At 38.3% G+C, this 21055-nt stretch overlaps 1 protein-coding gene across 1 annotated transcript in view; it reads right to left on the minus strand.

Moving 5' to 3' along the window:
• il1rapl2 (interleukin 1 receptor accessory protein-like 2) overlaps window positions 1–21055 on the minus strand; it is a 205501-nt gene that overhangs the window by 33909 nt on the left and 150537 nt on the right. Inside the window, exons 3-5 of the mRNA XM_057349250.1 lie at window positions 15776–16049; window positions 10426–10612; window positions 9731–9884 (exon numbers count right to left, since the gene is read on the minus strand). Coding sequence (XP_057205233.1) covers window positions 9731–9884; window positions 10426–10612; window positions 15776–16049 — 615 coding nt within the window. The remainder of the gene's footprint in view (window positions 1–9730; window positions 9885–10425; window positions 10613–15775; window positions 16050–21055) is intronic.

Genomic DNA, 21055 nt, shown 5'->3' on the forward strand with positions numbered 1-21055 from the left:
CAGCATCGTGATACTACTTGGTATTGAGATACTTCAGCTGGTATAGTATCGTAAGACATGTTTATGGTACCGTGACAACCCTAGAACTTAGAGCTTTCCAGGCCAAAACGGTTGAACACACAATACAGTCCAAAACAGGCCAAACTAAATTACGCAAGTACACAATGCATAGTCAAATAATGTTTTCATTAATACACTCCTTACAAACATCTCATGGCAATACCATCAAAATACTACCTAACAAACAGTTCATGAAAATGCAGCTGTCCATTACTGTAGTGTAACAGTTTATCTTCTGTAGATGGACATCTGATCAGGTTTAGTAAAGATGATGTGCTCAAACACACACACACAGGTGTTTCGGGACAGTTCACCTTTTAATGTCCAGATTATTGTCTAGTTGTCTGTGCTGAACTCAATCAATTCATGTTGTACATTACAGTTTCACATGTTACACACAGAAAACCACTTCCGCTCTTGGTCAGAGTAAACATGTTAACTTTGAAAACTATGGAAGTGTGAACGAGTTCCACTGGGTTTGTTTATTGACTGCACATTAGTGGATGTAATGGTGGTTATTTCTAACAGCAAATCATTTTGAGCATTAGCACCTGGCAGTAAACATAACCTGTAATGTGTTTTGACCATTAACACAAGAGCTGTAAATAACCATGGATTGGTCACCTTTTTTCTCACTGGAGAAACATTAGATAGAACGAGACATATAAAAACATTTCTGGCAAAAACAAACAACTAACATCAAATATTTTCTGTATGACACACTTCTTTAAGTGTCACATCAACAGTAGTCATGAGCCGAGATGTGTCCATTAGACCGCTGCATGCACACACATTCACTTTAGAAATCTGTCCATCTGTTCCTGTATTTACCCAAATGAATTTATAATTTTATGTACATTTGGTTAAAATAAGTACATGCAAAAGAGTTTGAAGTTACCGAATTTTCACGCTTTTTTTCTTTGAACAGTTTCCATCTGTGTTGAAATGTTAAATTCTTAATCTTATGCTAATAATCCCTTCATCCCATATTCATCCATTATTTCTCTCCTCTCTGTCCCTGTATTTGTGGAGATTAGTCTTTTTAAAGCTGTGATTCTAATTACTCTGAAACTCTAGTCCTGTATTTCATTATTTAGTAATGGAGGTAAGAATAAGGTTTCATTTCATTGATTTCATATACAGTATCTTTAATATCAGAAATATGTACAGAAAATAGCATCCCGGATTTTTTTTAGCCCCTTCGGACCAGTGCTAGTTCTTTTCAGAGTTTTTATATATAATATTGTTTTTATTGTGAACGGTACAGAACTGAACAGTCCTTTGCAGTAGATAAACAACACCATCAACAGATTTTATTTCGTTTTTCCAACTATGGAAGTCAATTGTGCCGCAGAACAGTTTTGGAACAACTTGAGGGTGAGTAAGTGAAGACAGAATTTACTGTATCCATTGAAACACAGATCACACTCCAGATTAAACCTGAGCTGGTACTGTACAGTATGTTTGAGAAAAATCAAGATACATATCATTTGTGCACAGATAAATGTAATTAGGGCTGTCACGATTATGAAATTTTGCTGACGATTAATTGTCTGTTTTAGGGCTTTGATATTATATTCTCATACATTTTTTATTTGGCTTTGAAATGACCATATTGTTCTGAATATTTTTTCTTGGAAATATATTGGATTAAATGGGGTCATCATATACAGTATTCAAGGTGTAGGCCTTTACGTGTCAATAATACAACCGCCAAATACTTGTAAACTGATCAGGGCTGAACAGGGCTATATTACATTTTTAAAATGTCATTTTCTTAGAGCGAATGGTGGTTTGAGATTTGACAGTAAGTAAAGATTATTTATTTGGGATGCATGTCTATCACTGGACATTGTTTATCGACAACAGAAATGAACAAATGAAAGTGTGAATAGTTTTGAGTTTAATGTCTCAAATCTAAAGGGTCAAAAGTGTCATGATCCTGTCCTCCTTGTCAGAGTTTTCTAGTTTTGTGGACAGGGTTGTGACAGTAAAATGTCTTTTGTGCTTGTTGTGTTTTGTATGGAAGCGCATGGTCATTGTTTGTTATGATGGCCATGTGCTCTCCTGTCTGTCTCCTGACCCTGCGCCCTCATTTCCTCGTTTAAGCTTCCCGCTAGCGTTTCATTCCCCTCACCTGCCCAGTGTAATTATCCCTCGTTAGTTTCCCCTATTTATGGCCCTCTCGTCTTCAGTCCTGTGCTGGTGCGTTTTGACTTCTGCCTCATGTCCTAGTCTGCCTTGTTCCTGTCCTGCCCCAGAAGTGATCTTATTTTGCCTTCGGTTTTGTTGCTTTGTTTTGCCCCCTCGTGGGAAGTGTTTTGTTTTGGAGTTTGTTGTCCACCCTTTGTTGTGTCTATGTTCCTGTTTTGCCCCATCGTGGGTTTTTATTTTTAAAAAGTCTTTGCGCATTGGTTCTCTCTCCAAATTCGCGACACAAAAGTACCCATTGTAAAAGTAGGTCAATGTGCTCCATTTCAGAAAACTATGTTTAAACGTGTATTCTTACATTTAATTTGATTGCAAATTCAGATCTCATTTCGAAGAGTTTTTTTTTAATAACTCCTCCCTGTCTTCCATTGTTTAAAGGCACTATAAAGACGGCTATCGTTTCATCAACACATCCCTCTCTGAGAGATCTCTCAAAGAAAACACTAAAACACACAGCTTAGAATGAACATACTATATAAATCAGTATTTAGGAAACAGTATGCATGTATAATGTCTTTTTTACCAAAGGGCTGTGGAATGCTTCATTCTGATTGGCTGACGAACGTTCTACGGGTGTGCATTATTTTTCAGTCAAATGCACACCTATGAAGTAGTTCCAGATCTGCCTACCGAATTACAGTTCCATATCACTGCGCCAAGTTTAACTGAATAAGGTTATACTGTAGCCTACTGTCCACCGATGAATAAAGATCTAACAACAAACAAAATGACAGATAACTTCCATTGTCTGAGAAGAAATAACGAATATTTATGGACAGCATGACAATTTCAACAACAACACCAGGTGGCAGCGCTGTACTGGACTGTCCAGACGAAAAACGAAAGCGTATAGCAAAGGTAACGGCAAACCACATGACACAATCAGCGTGTTAAAGATAACACTTAGAAACACGAAAATAACCAAAAAGAACAGCTTTATTTGTTTAATGATTGGCTTAAAGTAAAAAATACGTCTGTGGAAGAGATAAACAACCTTTAAATACACAGCAGCAAGCTTTCTATGGCACTGTGAGAACCGCAGCTGGCACAGAAAACTGTGTCATGTTTTTTCTCCAAATGCTTTTCTGAAATGACCAGGCTGTTGAATACGGTGAAAATCAAATATCGATACTTGGCTTTTCTGTCGAAATGAAGCAAACACATGAGCATATGCGCTGTGCTGTCTGTCTTCCTCTCGCTCGCTCGCTCACTTCGCTGTCTGATACTGAATACAGGCTCAAGCAACGGCTTGAGATAAGACGTGGAAGAAATTAGTCCGATTAAATTAGCGTGCTAGTAGAAATTAGCGCATTCCAGGACAAATACCTTAAAAATGTCTTGACAGCAAACATGAGAACAATGTGGTAACCGTGGTATAAGCGGAATAATTGACTCCGGTCTGTTGAATTCTTTGAAACCACCTCGGGGTGTGCATTATTTTCGAAGAATTCAACGGCCCGTCGTCAATTATTCCTTACATAGCTACAGACATGTTTAGCGTTATAGCACACACTGCGATTATACGGCTTTAATTATATTTGATCAAACAGTATATTTTCTTTATTATTTATTGCAGTTAACATAAGTGAGCATCTTAACATCAGCCATTCCATAAAAATAACTCTTAATTTCAAAATATATCAGTACATCAAAAAAAGATTTTAATTCACTTCTTTTTGTATTTGAATTCAATGGAGTGATTTTGATAAACTGTCAAAGCTGGGCAATTTCAGAGACATTCTTTCAGTTGATCTAAAAGAATATATAAGTGTCTGCACACTTTTTTTTTACCCAAGGCAAGGATTACCATTACTATTGCTGACATAGATCTGGCTTTTAATTATAAATGACCATGTCTCGTATAGGGTTAAATGCAATCATGAATTTCAATTGAACACTGTATTTTGGTGTATTACATACATTGCATGCTGTGTGGCCGAACAGAACGTCTTGTACAAACATTATTGTCCAGAGGAACTCTTTATAAATGAGTGTACGAGGTGAGGTGATGGGATGCAGAATGTTGTGCTGGTAATAGTGCTACAGGACATGACAGAGCCTCAATGTGAGCTCCAGCAAGAGCATATCCATTCACATGAAAAATGAGCCGTGCACTGTCAAGTGACATCATGTGTGTAAAAGACGTGTTTTATACCACAGACACACACTGAAGACTGATGGCTCACATCTCTCAGACGTGTGTACAGCTCACAAATATCAAAAATACAATCCTTAATGTTTAAGTCATTTAGTATCTTTAGCACCTTTTTTAACTTTGCACTGCATATGACATTTTGCTCATGTTACTATACGTATGTATCATTCATTGTATTTCTTGATTTATTTCAACATGAAAAAGCATAATGGAAATGTGCGTGATCGCACACTTATATTGAAAAATAACAGGACAGCAATTTGTTTCCGAAATGCACGAGTCGCATGCACTTTATCAGGTGAACAATGTCTGTTAATGCAAATATCTAATCAGCCAATCACATTGTTTGAAATCACATTATTCTAGACAGTCAGTATGCAAAATTGATAGTATGTCAGAAACCTCAGTATGCAAGAAATAGTATAGGCTACGAGATTTTTCCGCTGACATTTCAGTATGCATCGAATAAACACTTTTCTATATCATGATGTCACACGAGCTGAGGAGCCACCACATTCAGAACCTTAACAAACTCCAAATAGCAGAAAACTATGAGCTATGTCTCAACTATGTCTCATTCCAAGTGTTATATATCAAGTGTCATATACGTAGGTACCATGAAATGTATTCCTCACGGATAAATTGTACTTGTTTAACAACATCTGAGTGAATGATTTTTTAAAGGAACATTTGGGCGAACAGGTTCAAGTCAAGCATCAGCAGTGTTGGGTGTAACTAGTTACTGTAATTTAATTACTTTTCCCTTGAAAAAGTAAAGTAAGGGATTACTCTATTTTTGCTGTAATTTAATTACAGTTACTTCTGATGTAATTACACTAAATACTTTGTGTAATATATGTGTGTGCAATAGTGGAACTGCCATCAAAATTCAAAGTCTAACTTTAAAGTGCCAGTGAAATTAAAAATGACAATTCTTATTTTTCAGGAAATATTGCAGCGTTTATAGTAAATAGCTTATCAATGTGGGTCATTTTCTTTTTAAAATTGACGTACCCTCATAATCTTCAGTTAACATCAGAAAATGCACTTCCGCCCTGAAATGACTATCCATTTCAAATGCCGTAAATTAGACGGCTTGGCTGGAGCTTCCGTTAACTCCTCCCCTTCAACTGTCAGTCTGCTGCCAGTTTCATTTCAAAATCAATGCAACAGCTGTTTTTACACGTCCAATCAATTCGCAGCGAAAAACGCAAGCCACGCCCACAAATTTTCTCCTTTGAAATTCCTTTTCACTCGGAAATGTGTCAGAATACGAAAGTAAAAACGATCGCAACTTCCGGTTCATGGGGACGGTGCTTTAATGTACGTATAAATCTCACATTTGTAATACTTTGGGCAGTTAATAATACTACTTTATGTAGTTTTATGTTATTTATTTGAATGAATTAAAAGAGCCGTTTCATCCATTCATGTCTATTCTTGAATCACTGATCTAATCAAGGTTGATATAGAATATTGAAAGTAATTAGTAATTAGTAATAAGTAATTAAATACTTTTTGGAGAGAGTAATTTGTACAGTAATCTAATTACACTATTGAATATGTAATTAGTAACTAGTAATTAATTACTTTTTCAGAGTAACTTACCCAACACTGAGCATCAGAATGGGAAAGAAAGGATATTTAAGTGACTCTTAATATGAGGATTTCAGGAACTGCTTATCTACAGGGATTTTCTTACACAATCATCTCTGGGGTTTATAGACAATGCTCATCACCTCAATTCCACTGAGATATCCGTGAATGCACAACACGTCAGACCTTAAAGCCAATAGAAGCAGAAGACCACACCAGGTGCCCGATAAGACTCAGCCGGACAATAAAAGATTGTAGCAAAATTAAGAACATAATCCATCTTGATACCAGAAACGAATCAGGTACATGTAACTAATAATGTGACTGGTGAGTGTCCAGTTTGGTTAACCAATGGGCCAACATGGATTGGTGTGATATTTCGTAAGTTGCACTGTGTAAAACTAATCTATTCAGTAAAGCGAACCACAATTTTAGGATTCTCTGCGAAGTAAAGTTTTACACTGTAGTTAGGTGTGTCAAGTCTGCACGTAGATATTCTATCAAAAGACACCTCAAAACAGAACAAACGATTACATTTTCTTCAGGGTAATTTAACACCTAAAGAAGATTTTCACTGTAAGCCATCAAATATTCATGTTCAAATTGATTTTCTTACCAACAGCAATCATCACATGCCATGAGATGAATATTACTATAACTGATTTGGATGCTCCTCAGGCAAGAAATACACTCTAAAAATGCTGTTCTTTTCCATTGTTGGGTCAAAATGGGAGGATTGAAAATGAACCCATGCCTGCTTGTTTCAGCCAAAATGCTTGGTTGTTTGGGTTCGTCCCTTTCTGACCCAACCCTGGTTTGAAAGTGACCCGGTATTCTTTGGAGAGGTTTCAGGTCCAGATCTAAAGACAAAGGAAACTGATGCCTACAGATCTATTAAAATCGAAACTTGTGAGATTTCCATGTCTTTTTGGAGAACGGTGGTTTAACTGAATTAGTGGGCTATCTCTAGATATGTAGAAGCAATATATGACTGAGATTGAGAAATCATCTGCCTGTGGCACTTGAGCTGAACAATAGAGGTTTGTGGCAATCTCAGCCCACATATGCTGATGTCTGGCGTGCGGGGGATCAGAAAACTTCAAATGTGTCATACAGCACTGAGATAAATGTGTGTGTTATTCTGCTGTCTTACGCCGTATGAAGACAAACATGAAGGAGGGTCTTGTCACAGCCCATCCATTCATCCGTGGTAAAAGCTCATTAGCAAACCACTTAACTCCTCAGACAAGCCACTTTCTCATCTCCTGTAATACACACGGCCATATGTGCCATGTACAGAGCGGGTTAGTAAGAAGAACGGCTTGCTTTTACAATCGTCACAAGGAACAAAACGATGAAAACGTTTATTAAGTCCATGCTAGATGCATCATAAACCCATTTCAAACAAATGTAGACTATAATTGATCAGTTATGTGTTATTGACATTTGCGCATGCTCATGTATAAAGTGTTGGTCCTGTATGGTAAGGCTGGGACGATATATATTGCAATTCACACTTATTATACCTTTCTAGGACGATTCTGAAACCGCAAAGGCTTCGATTCTGTTTGATGCACAACCAGGGGCGATTCTTGGATTTTCATTTAAGCCCCCAATGAGGGTAATCGTAAAAATTAAAGATAAAGAAATGAAATAAAATAAACGTTTGACTAACAGGGTAGGATGGAAAATGTATTGTATCATTCCACTGTATTGCATAGATTCTGTCTGTCACTGTCTTTAATTATTTCTGTGCATATAACTGCATACATGCACTGTAACATGTTTTGTATGGAAAGTTAACTTTTCAAATGAAAACAGCAACAACATGATTGTTTTATAAAGTAGACTATACGTTCGTATAAGGGCTTCATTTTCTGCGGAGGAAACAGCTGTGGTGTAATGAGGGGTGAACGCAGCGAAAACTTCCAGTAAACCGATTACTCCCCTATGACATTTTGTAAACTGTATTTATGAGAAAGAACTGCACAGATGCAGATATTACAACAATCTATCGAAAAACACACACTTTTGTCTTGTCCTCTGATCCTCGCGGTCTGCAGATTAAAGAATGCGCTGAAAGACGGCAGGGGCCGAAGTCTGCCACCGTTTTAATCTGAAATTTAAAGGGGACTGAGGTGATCACGGATTTGTGTGCAGTTTATAGAGAATCGCAGAATTTTTAGGGGGGCTGAGTAGAAATGTCCACGTGCACAGCTCTTCCGTGAACTACAGCTCTTTGATCAGTAGGAAGTATTGCTCGATCTAAAATCACCACGAGATTGAGTGGTTTAGAACGTGCATTTGAAAAAGCAACACTTGTCAAACACCATCACTATATACGGTATATACTTTATTATCATGAAAACACCTGAAAAGGTTTGAAGGACAGCATAGAATATGACCATTGGCATTTCCTGGGACTACGTGTGTAAATGGTACTTCTTCTGCGGCCAATATTAGGAGTTTCTGCACGAGAGCGCCCTCTGGCTTTCGAATCTGGCAGCATTTAACCGTAATCCATTGAGAAACTGAGCATAAGAATTGCACGATATATCGTCCCAGCCCTGTATGGTCATGTACTGTAGAGAATTACAATGATAGATTATGCACTTTAAGTAAAGGTTATAAATGCTCTCTAAAAGACAAACAAACATCTTTATTGTCAAACAAGCAAAATGAGCTAAAGTACATGAAAACAAATTTCAGCTCTGTAAGATTTTCCTGTTGCCTGAGGAAATACTCCAAAGACATAGAAGCGGTGTAGTATTTTTAGGAAGTACATCATGTATGATGTTGTGTGCGGTTTGGTTTCTCTATTCTTTCATGATGAAAGCACAGTGCAGTATGTTGTGTGAAAGCTGTGCAGTCAACACTGTGGAGGATTTTTCTGGATTTGTGTTCAGAAGGGAATGGAGGGTTGGAGGCTTGATTTCACACTGCCGACACAAACACAGGCCTCAGATCAGTCCACTTTGGCTTTTGGCATTTGGCTTGAGGCATGAGGCTGACAATGAAAGCAAAATCTGACCATCCTTGCACAGCTAAGCCGCTGACCTTAGTCATCCGTAAACGCTAACAGCACCCTTACACAGGCTTGTTTTTAGAAACGGGTCAACCCAAGGTTTTGAGAAGTGCAGTACTTGTTTTCTGGCTGAACAGTGATTTTGATTTGAAACGAAATCATAATGTTATCACTTAAAGAAGTTGAGAATTAATGCTGTTTGTGTACAGTAATACTGATGATGCTGTTGTGGTTTACAGTCTCGACTGGCCAGAGTTTTGAGTTTTGTTATTTAATGTAATGTAATGTATTATGACTATAGACCTCTTGAGGCCCGCGCACCTCCGCAAATGGACGAGGCATTTGGCGTGCATGCCGTTGTGCTATTATTCAGGCTTCAGGCTCATGCGGTGTACATGGGACAATAATCCAACAGCAAAAAAGTAAATCACCAAGAGGGCTGAGCGAGCCACTCTGAGATTGAGCGAGCAGAGCGGAATTTTCAGAAAGGCGCTCTTCGCTCCGCAAGAAATATTAACGCTCCGCCACCCGCTCCGCTTCGCTCACATGCACTGGAACAGATCGGGTCAGCTTGAACTAGTTTTGTGTGCAGAATCTACGGAATATCTGTAGGAGCACAGTGAAACCGTTCAAATCTACCATTGAGTGTCACGTTTACATTCAGCCTTAGCTCCAGAAGGTACCTGTGACTTTGAGCTCTGTGGTCCGTCTCACGACTCGACTGCCGTACTTCAGTTCACAGGTGTAGTTTCCTCCGTCGTCCTCCATCACCTCAGGAATCCACAGACTGGTGGTGTTGATGATCATTGAGCTCCTCCAGTCTTTCCGTTGACACTCCTGGAGAAACACATAAAACAACAATCACTCTTCACATATTTGTGGAGTTCTTTGTCCACCCGTCAAAATATCAAAGCACTGTTCATTTCTCAACGCAAATGTCCTGTCTGAGCCAAAACTGAGTAACAGCATTTGCGCTGGATCTTTGCCGTATCACAATTTTTAGTCTAAATGAAGATGACGGCAATGTAGTGAAGAACCAACAGAAGCTGATTCCCAGCGGTGTTTTCCGGTAGGCCAACTGGTATGGCATGACGTTAACAACATCAAGGTCACGACTTTGAGTGGTCTCAGGGAACGCGTGTCCCGATACAAATGCATAGCCAACGAAGATGTACAATGATATGGATTTTCTTCCAACGATCGCAGATCAAGTCACTGTTGCCACTCACTACATTTTTATTGCAAATTTATTACATTCAACAGCCTACAGATATCACACAGTGTAAAGCAAAAATTTGTGAGTACATCAAAACTGTACAGTGTATAGCTCGTGCAAGTTTAAATTTAATAGTCATATTGTGAAGTCGTCATTCTGTACCTTGTACCAGGTCATGATGGGCTGCTTGTAGGGTGCAAGATAGTCATCAATGTCAGGACAGGTGATCATTTTGCTCTTGGTAATCTCTGCCCTCTCCAGGTAACGTATTCGACTGCTAAAGCAGAGACCCTCTTCACTCTCCTCCACTGTCAGCGACATGGACACCTTCATACAGTACGTCGAGTTTCTGTGAAGACACATTTGTATTTGTATGAGTTCAAGCTTCAAAAGAATTTATACCTCTGCAATGTTGAACTGATGGGCATGTGCACATATCGTGTGATTTTCCAGAACTTCTGTTGTACAGTAGGTATGCTATATTCAATGTTGTATCTCACTCCGTTGTGGTCTTTCTTGACACCTGAACTATGACGTAAGTGCAATAATCAATAACAGTCTTTTGAATGAATTTTTGTCCAACGTCTTTAAAATGCACGGCTTTCTTGGATGTGTTGACGTCATTTCTGTTCCGGAATCTGACGATCGAAGCTGAAGTGTAGAATGATGTCATAAAAATCCATGATCCATACTGGCAAAATTCAGAGATTGTTAATTTTGAATGCTTGAAACTTCTAACCTTTCATTTTGTCAATGCTTTGGATCACACTAGTTTATAGATGCCCATATGAACTTAAATAACCAACGTCCGGTTGGATGAGAGGCACTAAAAGATTTCAATAATATCTCGGCAAGATTTCATTGCTAATTCTAACGTGATGATATATTTGAGTTTGGTAATGGCAGCAGTAGCAGATCTGTGGGATTCGAAAGCTTTGGGGACACTGCTTGATTTGCCTTATTTGCATGCTTTTTTAGTGTGGTATAAAAGCAACATCACACTTACAATCGTGCTGTTACGGCTGTATATTAACATGGCTGGAACTGCGGTAGAATCATGCAGCAGTAATGCACTGTGTCACATCGCTTTAATATATTAGTGTAGCAGCACAATCCTCATCTCTTCCCAGAACACCACCGCCACGCTTTGACACTCAGCTTGATTAATTGAGAATTGTGTTGTGTTAATCTGTTATAAAAGCCTCTGAAAACTCATGTCACGACGTTCAAAGGCATCCATTAATGATGAAATACACATCTGAGAAAAGGCAAACGAGAACACATCAGCATGCAAATGTAAAGCGAGGCCAAGTTCATCAAGAGCTTTTCACAGAATGTTGTGGTGAGATGAAACGCGGCGCTCACCGCGTGCGTCTCCCACACTCAGGACATGTCTCGTTAAACATTTATGTATGCATATCATTCAGATATGTAAAACAATCTTCCCCGCTTCACGGCGTCGCCTGAAGAAAAGCCTGAAAATTGGATGTTTCAAGCCAGACGTCATCACACGGTAAATCCGAGGATTGAATCCCAAATGTATCAGTTTCACATTTAAAAATCAACACAAAATGATTTCTGAGCCATCATCTGTATGTGTCTCGTGCAGGTTGAGATACTACGACTATTACTAGAAGTAGTGAAACGCACATGCTGACTCATGAATAACACTGAGCGACTCCATCTTCAGTGACGTGGATCAATGGAGTCATTTCTGACCCGAGGCTGCAGTACATGCGTCTTGTCCTGTCCCCCGTGACATTGAGAGGGGACAATAGAAACAGTGTCTTTCAAATCTTAAAACTGCTGACATTGCATTGACTTTCATTCAGTGTTGTAGCAGTGATGAGGAGAGATTCACAAGGAGTCGCTGAGGAAAGACCAAACGCGTACAATTAAGAGAATCCAGCAGGAGTTAAAGTCCATTCATGCTGATAATGAGGACATTAGTGTTTCAACACTACCGCAACACAAATCACATCGGACAGGAACCCCTTAGCTCGTGCTCGACACCACATCATCACATCTAATACTTCAAAAAAATGTGTTAAAAAGCCTGTTATAACATCCAGAGCCGACACTTCCTATACGCTAAGTACGCAAGGAAGCCCCCCCTTGAGTACCGAATCAAAAACGCTATAATTGTCCACTGCAGTTTGTTTGCCCATGATAATATGTCATTTTGAGTTCGTGCCATCGCATTTAGAGAATAATGTTCTCGTATGCTTAGCTTTCTTGAGTAAACTATATTTATCGCACTTTGTTTTTGTTAGTATTGATCAGTAAAAATACACCGCATTTCTTCTTTTTGACAGCCAGATGGTTGCAGAGCCAGGGAATTCATTATTTCCATGTCAATCAAAATTTGAATTTAATTTTATACCTAATTGTTCAGTTTATTGTTTTTTGTCTTTAGGTCGTCATTCATTTAGGTGTGTTAATTGATTTCTTATTTTGGTAACACTTTACATTAAGGTTCCCTTTATAAAGCATTTGTAAATGTGTTCATTACTGATTAATAAGTCATTTAGAAATGCATTATAAAGCAGTTATAACTGCGTAAATAAAAAGGGATTTTAACGAAATACCTGCCAAATAATGAGCCATTTCTAACTCACATGTTATAAATGCTTAATAAATGTATTTATTTGCGAAATAGGCTGTCAGACTGAAGACTGTAGGGTGTTATGTTGGTTTTTCTTATTATTGTATATTTCATATCTTATGTCACTCTCGTGTTGTTTACTTGATCCGATTCAGAATGTCTTACGGTGCCCTCCAGAATGCCTTCAGATCATGATGCATTGTTTTATTAATGATTCAATTACTTCCAATAGTTAATCAAAACCAGAGAACATGTATTTATTATTTATTGTAGAAACAGACTGCTTGCTCACAAGAACACATCAATGATGTGAATCATATATTTAGAAATATTGACAGCCCATGAAAGTGCACTTTAAAGAAAAGTGGATGCCTGTGAAGTTTTCATTCACAACTGCAAACACCTAATTTACAGTATAAATGTTAAGAGTTATAAAATGTTAGCAAACCATGAAAGTGTGCCTTAATATAGTGGATTCATGTGAACCGTTTATTTATGAGTTATGAACGTTAGTAACCTGTGAAAACATTAGCGTTTAAATGACTGATTTTAATTTCAATTGTCTGACAACACAATTGAGTCAGCTTTGAGAAATGTTCTTAGATTATATGCCTGTCCAACATCCAAAAAAAGAAAAAAACTGGTCATAATAATAATAATAATTTGAGAGGGGTATAATGTCATAGTGTCAGTAATGTAGTAATGTCAGCATCCCACACACCTTTGAAGAAGCGATGTAGTAGGTTATGCACTATATTATTGGGCACTAACACCAATCTGTCATTCTGTCAATCCATCATTATGAGCTAAGAATATGCAAGAGTTCATTGGCTTAATTAACTAATCACTTTACTAAAGGCCTTTAATATAAACGTGTCACTTTTAGCTATGCGAAAAGTCATTTTCCTCTATTGCCCCTGTAGGCAAATTAACAAGAGACATCAGGGCTAAAAGTATCACGTTCATCATTTAAGTGAACAGTCTTTGTGGCACTTCTTAAACGGCTCAATTACGCTGGTGAACCGATGCACTTCTAACATTCGCTGAAGTGTGTGTCCTGCGGTTTACAATCTATTTAAAAAACACAACACAATGTTTGTCAGCATGTTCATATTCTATCCATTTCAACCGCTTCATTTCTGTAGGGATTTGTGTGATGTGGTGTGTGAACAGATTGAAATGTCAGATAATCCCTGTGTGCACACATTTGATGAAATCACAGCGTTTTTTTTTTCATTTGACAGTTAATCATTTAACGCTGAACAATTAATCATTTAACAATTCACCAGTGGCAACAGCTCCATTGAAAGTCAGAGGCAAAACATATTTAAGTCTACAACGTTTCCACATTCGTTTGTACTTAAATATAAAACTTAATTTGGATTATCTGAAGTGATTGTGACTTTGTCACTGAAGTTGGTTTATTCTTACACTTGTTCTACCGTTCATAAAACGTGTGCATTTTCAAATTCTAAATTCAAAGCCTGTTTTGCATGCAAACACCAGTTTGTACACGAAGCCCAATGTTGCAGTTGTTGGTCTGCAGCTCCACTGTGTTGTCTTCGGTGTGTACACTAACAGAAGTAACACATAGACCTATTGTTCATAGATTTTCCACGGTGCTCCGGGATCAAGGCATATAAAAAATCTGTCCATACACAATGTTCGTATTATGTTATTATGTTACATTAAAATTTAAACTGAAACCATACAGGAATAATACCTTTGGTTTCATTATATCACAATGTAGATAAAGCACTTGATCTCACCCCTACACATAAACCTTATCTCAACATTATATAAGGCACATAAAGGTACAATAACAATAATGTATCCAAAACTTGAGTTTTGGTAGCTTTAGCAATTTTCAACAAATTTGAAAGACAGAAAGAAAGAAAGAAAGAAAGAAAGAAAGAAAGAAAGAAAGAAAGAAAGAAAGAAAGAAAGAAAGAAAGAAAGAAAGAAAGAAAGATTCTAATCTGGCATCCTTTTTTAGGACAGATGGCAGGCAAATAAAGACATACAGCGGCATTGATATTGTTCTTATGTCTTAATAAAGTCTTTTTTATGATGCTAATAAATTGGCAATGAAATTGTTGACTTGCTCCCTTTAATTCTTCTCTTATTAAGGTTGATTTAATAAAAGGGAATTAATTCTTCAAACACTGCCAAACACTATTTGAGAACTTTGTTCATGAAATAAATGAAATGATTCTGGCTGATTGCCTGCAACAATAAAAGTCATTAGAAGTACATTAAGGTGCACAGTAAAAAGATGCTTTACAGTAAAGCAAGTGACCACACTGATGTGTGTGTAATGAAGATGAAAGACTGCGAGGAAAGTAATTCCAAGCAGAGAAACTTCTCACAAATAAATATCAAAAAAATTCTCTTTATATCCGAAATGTTATGTAAACCTGATCACGTTATGTCATCTGAATGAACACTCTGTGTGGTTTGTTGCTATGTATTTTATTAGTTGAAGGGTCTATAATAGAAATGTAACAATGTTTGTGTGATTTTTGCAATAAGCATCTTTAATTTGACTGTCATAGGGTTCCTATATGTCTCCAAAAATTCTTACTAGACTTTTCCTAATATAGTAACACCATAATAACCTACATAATGATAATGGGTAAATCATCAAAAAAAAATCCTATATCTGCAGAGGCACTGTGGTGTTATTTGATCAAATGATGCTGATATAGAGCCAGTCATTTCATCTTTTGAATCTTTCTATTCAATATGGTAATTCTGGGTCACCTCCGATCTGCCTCTGTGTTGTTTTAGGTTATGTTACAGGACGTCTTTGAAAAAACAACAACAAAAAACAAGCCTGCGACAATATGGTTTCATGCCAGAGAACATTTGGTCATCGGTTTGAAATCTGAATTGCTAATGACCCACCTGAGCACACAAGTGTAAAATCCGTTGTCCTCCATCTCCGCTGAGCGGAACCAAATGGAATCTCCTTCTTTGCTGAGCCGATGACCCGAGAAGATGATGGGTTCCTCAGAATCACCCTTGTTCCTGTACCAGATGAGTCGCAGCTTGGCGTTCTGGGCCACGCTGTAGTTAGTGCGGATGTAGCTGTAGAAGAGAGCGCATTTCACCCGCAGCGGCTCTCCGGCCAACACGCGGTACGTCTTCAGGTCCACCGACCAGTCTATACATCCATCGACTGCAGAAGAGAGAAAAGTCATTCTTGAAGATTCACAAAAATGATGAATAGTATATAATGAATTACAAATCACATCAAAAATTTGAATGGATTTCAAATGACTTCTAAGCCAACTGAGTCACCAAGATGTCATTTCTAGGTTAATGTTTCCTAAACCAACTGGTTCTCTAACTGTTTCCTTGTAAGGCCATCTTTGTGTCGAGTGCATCGCTTTGCGGCCCCCCAAATAAAGACTTATCATCTTAAACTTAGAATTTGAATTAAACCAAAAACATATTCAGTTATACAACGCTGGAACATCAATTCTTTTGGTTGCTGGTCTTACTTTTCTGATGTTGGATTGCATTAAATCTATGATACATTTCTGTGTACATTATAAAATGCCACAAAATCTGCGGCCCCCCCGATCCATCTTGGGGCCCCCAGTTTGAGAACCACTGTTCTAAACAACCCACAGCAACATTAACACAACCAATGGCCTGAGTTTGAGGTGGAATTATCTGTTTGATTGAATAACTGAACACCAGGAAGTGTTGAAAGTGTAGGATTAGTTTAATCCTCTTCTAAACACTTTGCACATTAAGTTACATGTATCATTTCTGTCTGAAGGGCAACTACTTATAATAGTAATAACATTTAGCGTTAGGGGGTTGTTCAATAGTAATAGTGCTGTTTCCCTTAGGATACAAACTAATTCATAAAGAAATACACTCATAAATCCTATAATGGTCGCACGTTGTAATCACAAAAGGAAGAAATGTGTAGTCCGCACACTGATGTAAAATGCGCCAAAGTTTCGACCGTCAGGTCTTCATCAGGCACATTAGCATTGTGGCTTACAAATCACGCACATTGTAATCACACATACCTTACAGGACATCATAGAGACTGAAAGACCCTGCTACAAATTATTTACATTTTCTGTAAAGTGAGCCCATTATGTTTAATCTCCGGAGAATAAGCGCGGCTGACCTTTTTTTCTTCACTGCAACACCAGTGGGAGAATACTGACCTATTAAAACACATAGATTTTCTTACGGCTTAAAATGGCAAATGTAAATATAATATCTTCATGTAAAAAAGCCTTTATACGAATAAAATTCAAAAGAATTCCCCAAACAAGCTCTGAAAGCGAAGTACAGCAATCGGCCGTCGCGCTCAAAAGAATCCCCATAACTCTCCCATGACATTAGCAGCATCTCACTGCCGTCCAGTATTTCACACTGATGGAAAGATGAAACTCATCAAAGTCTCAGCCATCTATCAACATGAAACACTGTAATTTACGAGCAATTACGGAGGTGTTTGTGAGCGGACCCTGACTCATCTCCGCTCCCGCCTCCCGTCACATAAATATCTTTCACATTCAAAACCTGCCGCCGCTGATTTATGTCGAGCACTGTCACAATCGCACATTTACACTATATACGCTCGGCCTGATGAATTCTGTGGTGGTGTGATGAAATAAACCCCGCAATGGAAGCTGAAGGGAAGACAGAGAGAGGAAAGTGATACGACACATGAAAGAGCCAGCTTATTTAAAGGGTCAACAGGAGCGCAGCGCATTAGTTTGGTCTGCTGCGTTCTGAAGCGGAGACGGCGTGGTGAGTGCACAGGTGACATCTTATGCAAACCGGCAGCTGTACGTCGTCCCGAGTCATTACGCAGACAGTGCGCTTGTCTCCAATGCTTAATTTGTCGGTTATTAAGTGCGGCACAATGCCAAAATCGGACAGCGCGAGCCTTCCTTGTCATGCCAGTTTTTCTTGCAAACGCAGAACAACGGAGCTTCGTAGCAAATCCTAAATGTTTGCATATGGATGAGGCCAGAGATTTAGAATAATAACAGGGGCAGAGCGAAAGAGCAAACATTATGCATGCACAGATGAGGGCATTAGTGAACTTTTCAAGCAAACAGTAACTGGAGTCATCGCTCCTGACACTGCAGACACCTAAGAGGTTTCTTGAATGCTTGCAAAAGGCCACATCACAGGATGAGATGAAGAGCGAGCATCTCTTACTTGAACAAACCAGAAAAAGGTCATTTATTCACCCTGATGTTGTTTCAGTCATGTGTACTTTGTGCACTCAATAAAGCGTTTTACAGTGTTCTTTTTCATACTACGATATGTGTGATTTCAAAAAGGACTGTTTTAAATTTAAACTGCTTTAACATGAAAATGCATACTCTTGTTTTCTTTAAGTCTTTTGTATGTCGTGCACTGTGGAAACACTACAGTAGATAAATAAACCTGAATTGAAGTAATTGTTTTCACTGATTGCATTTTTCACAACGGCGGTGTGGTTTTCAGCTAGTAATGTGAAAAGCATTGTGAAATCCATAGCAAAAGCGTGCGTGCGGCAGCTGCAATAATAATTGGCTGACCCGCTTACAGCGCTGTGGCTCGGTCTTTTATAAAGCTGTACAGCAATTTCAGCTGTGAAAGCTGGAGGGGTACAAAAAGTCAATATCAGAACAGCAGCCCGCCAAATAGTTTGTGCTGATATGCAATTTTATTTCTGACTGGCGTCTGATAGCTTGTTTATAATCCCTCTGAAGTGTGGATGAATAGCTTGTAGTGGACGTGTATGTTTAAGGAGGTGTAAATGGAGGCTGGTTGGAGGACGATGCCCGGGGTGAAACCCAAATGACTGGTACGTTATCAAAGCCGAATCAATATGGAAATGTCTCGTGAGATTGCACCTGTATGCAGGGCGCGACCCGTTGACCATTTCGCATAAATTCACTCTGTAGTGTATTTGACCTGGCTTTCATCAAAACGGATTCGTTTATCATAGAGATGTAACAATATTTTCGAGATCGTGTTATCGCAATAGCAAAATTGTCTCATTATTATGGTGGTCACATGACTGTATGAAACGATAGGTCTTCCGGGCCTAGAGAATGTTCGAAAAAATAATAGATGTTACCTTTGGCAAGGTCCATCTGGTGCGATTGTTTTGTTTTATTTTATAAAAGGGATTTTTAGGTCATTTGACCCATCTCATACTATAACTAACACCTCTAAGCAACAGTTATGATTAGAGCATAAAGAAAAGAGGATGCTTATGGCACGTTTGCAAGTCATCATGTTTAACTCCCTTTGCAAAAGTGAAAAATGGACAAGTCTTCAGATATAGATGGTGTAAAATATATGTGGAGATTAAAGTGTAGATGCATTAAATGTAAGAATTGAGTCACTTTAATATGTAGTATTCATTAAACTTGGCATTCATGTTTATACTGGTTTAGCTTGACTGCACCATATTTATACCACATCTGAAACAAGTTCTAATAGAAATAGATCGATGTTATAAAACAGGCTCAAATCATTGAATTTATTTTGAAAAGTCATGCAGATTGTTTCATTTCTGTTGTTTATTACTATTTTGCCTGAAATTCAACAGTGACAGTGTGGCAGGACCTTAAAGTCGGCATGAAACAGACGTAGCAATTGTTTTTCCTTCCGTACCACGACGTATTTCCGAGTGAAACAACTTCTGAAATGAGAAAAAAAATTGGGCGGGACTTGATTGTACTAATCAGATCGTTGAAAGTTGGGTGTCGCAATCAGATTGATTGCAAAAGATCCACCCTGCGTTCCAACTGGGATATATCGCCCTCCGAAGGGCCGCCATACTGAAGGGTCGTTCCAAACCGAAGTGCTCATAACTCTCCACTTCAAAGGGCCCTTCGGAATGAAGGATTTCGAAGGGTACAACTGATGGTCACTTCGGGCTCCCATGATTCTTTGCGCAGATTCTTTGCGTGGTGACGCCGCCTACTTATGGACGCGGGATGAATGGCACTTCAAGAAACAGTTGTTTGGTCCCCTACACCCTTTAACCCTTCAAAGCTCTCACTCTGGAGGGTAAACCATTCGAAGGGCTTAGGGCATAGGGATGAGCCCTTCGAAATGGAGCGCAGGGCCAGATTGCAGTCATTGCAGCCCCGCCCTCGCGCCAGTCCTCGTGACCAGAAGTGAAGAGAGGACGTTTCGAGGGGGGGGGGGCGTTTTTTAATCTGTTCGATTAAAGATTCCAAGTGCAACTGAATTTTTAAAAAATAATGATGTGCATGGATAAATAATTGATACTAAATACTGCAACACTGTGTAAATCAATTTGAATTGACATCTTTAATTTCATGTCGACTTTAAAAGCGAAGCAATTCTGCAAGAACACACCAACATCCAACTCCATTTAAGCAGCACTCATATTAAATTATAGAAGTGTTATCTAACCAAATATTATGTTTAGTTTAAGAGGGGCATTTACAGGGGTCGTATCTATGCATACATCTGCAATATACAGTATATAGATGAAATCAGTCAATGTTGTGTTTCAAACATGAATAGCAGAGATCAGTCAATAACAATCTGTCTATCAACGTTTTTTTAGCCAATCAAAGAAATGTGAAGATGATATTCTTATAAGTGTGTGAGTTTGTGTGATGATCTTTTAGAACCAGTGAGCTCATTAGTTGACTAGAGACGCTGGGTGAGGTGAAGCTAACGGCAAACTCTTCTCTATTCATCTCTCGCTGCAGGAGATGCTTTGAGCAAGTGTACATTTCTGCATGCAGTTTTAGAAAAAGCTCAAGCAGAGCCGACGACATGTACTGTATTTACTGTATGAGTTACCATCAGCATAAAACATTATTAAAGGCTAAAATCTATTTATCAAACCCTTGAGAAAGCTGTATGAACATTCACCATTCACCATCACTATATGTGTGTGTGTAAAATATTGGAAACCAACTCTCTGTATTATTAAATAATCAACAGTCTGACTTAGAAACAGTTCAAATAACCCAAACCGTCTTACAATACGATACATATGGAAGCTGATATAATGATGACAACATGTAAAAAAAAACCCTCTGTCTTTAGATCTTCGTCTAAGAGCAGAAGTTAAGACATGTATAAACCTATTCTAACTGTTTTATAAACCTTTTACAAAAAGCTTAATAAATTGTCCAAAAAGTTTAATAAAAACAATCAATA

Source organism: Triplophysa rosa, linkage group LG13 (genome assembly GCF_024868665.1).
Source record: "Triplophysa rosa linkage group LG13, Trosa_1v2, whole genome shotgun sequence".
Taxonomy (NCBI): Eukaryota; Metazoa; Chordata; class Actinopteri; order Cypriniformes; family Nemacheilidae; genus Triplophysa; species Triplophysa rosa.